This window comes from Octodon degus, unplaced genomic scaffold, assembly GCF_000260255.1.
Source record: "Octodon degus isolate 3935 unplaced genomic scaffold, OctDeg1.0 scaffold00148, whole genome shotgun sequence".
Classification (NCBI taxonomy): domain Eukaryota; kingdom Metazoa; phylum Chordata; class Mammalia; order Rodentia; family Octodontidae; genus Octodon; species Octodon degus.
Window position 1 is genome coordinate 864,931 of NW_004524724.1, and position 2,847 is coordinate 867,777.

The 2,847-nt window shown below is 39.9% G+C and overlaps 1 protein-coding gene across 1 annotated transcript in view; it reads left to right on the top strand.

Moving 5' to 3' along the window:
- Positions 1-2,224, top strand: part of Eif3e (eukaryotic translation initiation factor 3 subunit E) — a 41,989-nt gene extending 39,765 nt beyond the window's left edge. Inside the window, exons 12-14 of the mRNA XM_004642240.2 lie at positions 731-833; positions 1,129-1,263; positions 2,054-2,224. Of these exons, the coding sequence (XP_004642297.1) occupies positions 731-833; positions 1,129-1,263; positions 2,054-2,092 (277 nt within the window). The 3' untranslated portion in view covers positions 2,093-2,224. The remainder of the gene's footprint in view (positions 1-730; positions 834-1,128; positions 1,264-2,053) is intronic.
- The last annotated feature ends 623 nt before the right edge of the window (positions 2,225-2,847 follow it).

Sequence of the window (2,847 nt, forward strand, 5' to 3'; positions counted from 1 at the left end):
CGGCCCACACTGTGCCTGGGCTGGGACTGGTCCCGCCGGCGCAGGGTAGCAGGAAATTCTCTGCACACTCACCGGACCTGGGCTAGGACTGGGTCTGGAATAAATATGCTCTTAAAACATTACGCATGCATGCACAGATAGTCTCCGTCGGCTGGGTGATTGATGCCTTGCTGTAGCCCTGATAAGTCAAGCACTGCAGTGACCCTGTGCAGCCTGACAGTAAATTGGAAAAATAAAAAATACACCTCGATTGACTTTGGAAGTGTTTTAGATCAAGACCTCCCCATGTTGCTCTCGCCTCAGTTGCCGTGTAAGCTGTGCAGTATACAGCTCCAGCAGGCACCCAGAGTGTACTGCACAGGAGTAGCTGACCGCCGAATGCCACTGGTTCTAGTTAACACTTACAGATGCTCTGAGCAGGCTTAATCTTTACATTTCTCCCTTAACTTGGTGCTTGCTGAGCACCTTTTAGGGAACCAGAAGGATTTCTATAAATTCTTTCTATAACTGTGGTGGCTTTCTCAGGAGGCTGTTTAGGTATGACTGGTGCTGTGGAAACAGTTGAAGACAACAGGCACAATCATGGGCAGTGCAGCGCAGATGGTCGGGGTCACAGATGGAAGAGAACATGACCCAGAAATACCTCAAAGTCCTTGTGCCCAGTGTGTGGCAAAACATGAAGTTCAGGCCCAGTTAATGAATGTTGATTTTTATTGTTTTCCCTGCTTAGTATGCTGGCAGATAAATTGAACATGACTCCAGAAGAAGCGGAGAGGTGGATTGTGAATTTGATTAGAAACGCGAGGTTGGATGCCAAAATTGATTCTAAATTAGTGAGTATGGTGTTGGTTATGATTCCTGCTAGATAACAGTTACTTCATACTTGTGGCATTTTTAATGAGAACATTTTATGGTATTAAGAATTTATATCGTTTGCTTTGTTTTAATGTGTAATAGTTCCTTGGAGGCAAAGCAACCAGGTTTTCTTGCTGGCTAGTACTGTTAACGTCTGCATGGTGTAGAAAAGTGCAGGGGACAGTCCTAGATTATTATGACACCATGTTCATAACTGAGTGGCCGTCTGGTCATTGACCTTAACAGGAACAATTTCCTTCGCTTTGATTTTAGGGTCATGTGGTCATGGGGAACAATGCAGTCTCACCCTATCAGCAAGTGATTGAAAAGACTAAAAGCCTCTCTTTTAGAAGCCAGATGTTGGCCATGAATATTGAGAAGAAGCTTAATCAGAACAGTAGGTCAGAGGTAAGAGCCATACATTCTCTATTTTGTCTAGAATTTAGCAATAATGTAATATAATTGTTTCATGAACTTTTTTTTTCATAAGCTTTGAGAACATGTCAGTATTGGCAATCTGATTTGGTATTTCTTTTTAAGGTTAGGAACATTTTTGTTTTAGAGATTACTAAACTGAGAAAATTTTTCTTAGAGATGTAGAGTACATATTAGTGAAAGAAACTGAAAAAGTTGTGCATTCATCATTTATAACTTTTTCAAGTGCTTGAGATATATGTTCTTTCTAAATGTAAAGAAATAGTTTGACAAAAGTTTAATGGTATTGATTCATGCTGATCTTATATAAAATTTTATCTTTTATTTGAGATTTATATTTAACCGTCAGAAAATAATTCCCCTGGAGGCTGCATATTAGATGTTGAAAGAACCAAGTGGATGTCAGACTTTATAAGGTAGAAGTTGTTAGGAAGAAGTTGTACATTCAAGGACTCCAGTGAAACTTTAGGATCAGGTTTATGCCTTTAGACTAGTGCTTTAGTTTTAAAAGAAAGACAAATTATAATGTTATGCTCCAAATAAAATTTTTTTATGTGTTGCTTTTTTTGGAGTATGGTTTATCATCTATTTCTATTGATTATTGCTTCATTGTTGATGATTTTGTCATTGTTATATCAGTGGCTAAAAGCTGACTAAATGGTATTTGTGCTGTATCACTTCTGTTAGTTGAGAAAGTATCTGGTTTTTGTTTTTGTTTTTTGTTTTTTTTTTAACTGTATCAATTTCTTCATACATATTTTAGGCTCCTAACTGGGCAACCCAGGATTCTGGCTTCTATTGAAGAACTGTAAAGAAAACATGGAAAAATATGAAATAATAAAACCATTATGTAAAGGGTAATACACATTTTAGAAGCAATTACTGTTCAGTGTAAATTTTGGAGAATTTCAATAAAATTGGCTGTGGTTCATTGTGTCTTTCTGTGACTGTCCTCATGTGTATAAACTTTTAACTTTTAATCTGGAAGAATTACACTCATAAGAAATTGCATAGGCAGTGTGAAGAAGCCCACTGTGTAAGCCGAGCCAGTCTTCGCCTCTGCTGCTGTGGTGGAGTCTCAGCACCCAGACATAGTGCTGTGAGCTCAGCAGCTGCCCCTGCAGTCGGGGTGCAGCACGGTCTTCAGGTCTCATTTCTGCCCTTTTCGTAGCCACTTTAATTTCTCGCAGCCACCACTCTTCACCATCACAGTTGTTTTATAATTGGGAGAATGTTGCACAAGTAGAATTAGTGTGAGCCACTGTATCCATGTGTTCTGCATCTGCAGAAAGTAAGTTGGTACTGATCGTAGAGACTCTCCCTGTGGTGGCTCTCTGCGCAGCACAGCCTAACAGCTTGCATGACCCTTGCATTGTGTGAGGCATTGCAAACAACCTAGGGGTGACTTGGACTAGTTCGTATGCACACTCCGCTCGGCTTGAGGGACTTGGGCACCTGAATTCTGTAGGTCTGTGTAGATGAGACCTTGTAATTGTGGTTTTGTTTTGTTTTGTTTTTTCATTCTGCCTCAGATCTGTCCTAATTGTTATATGGCTC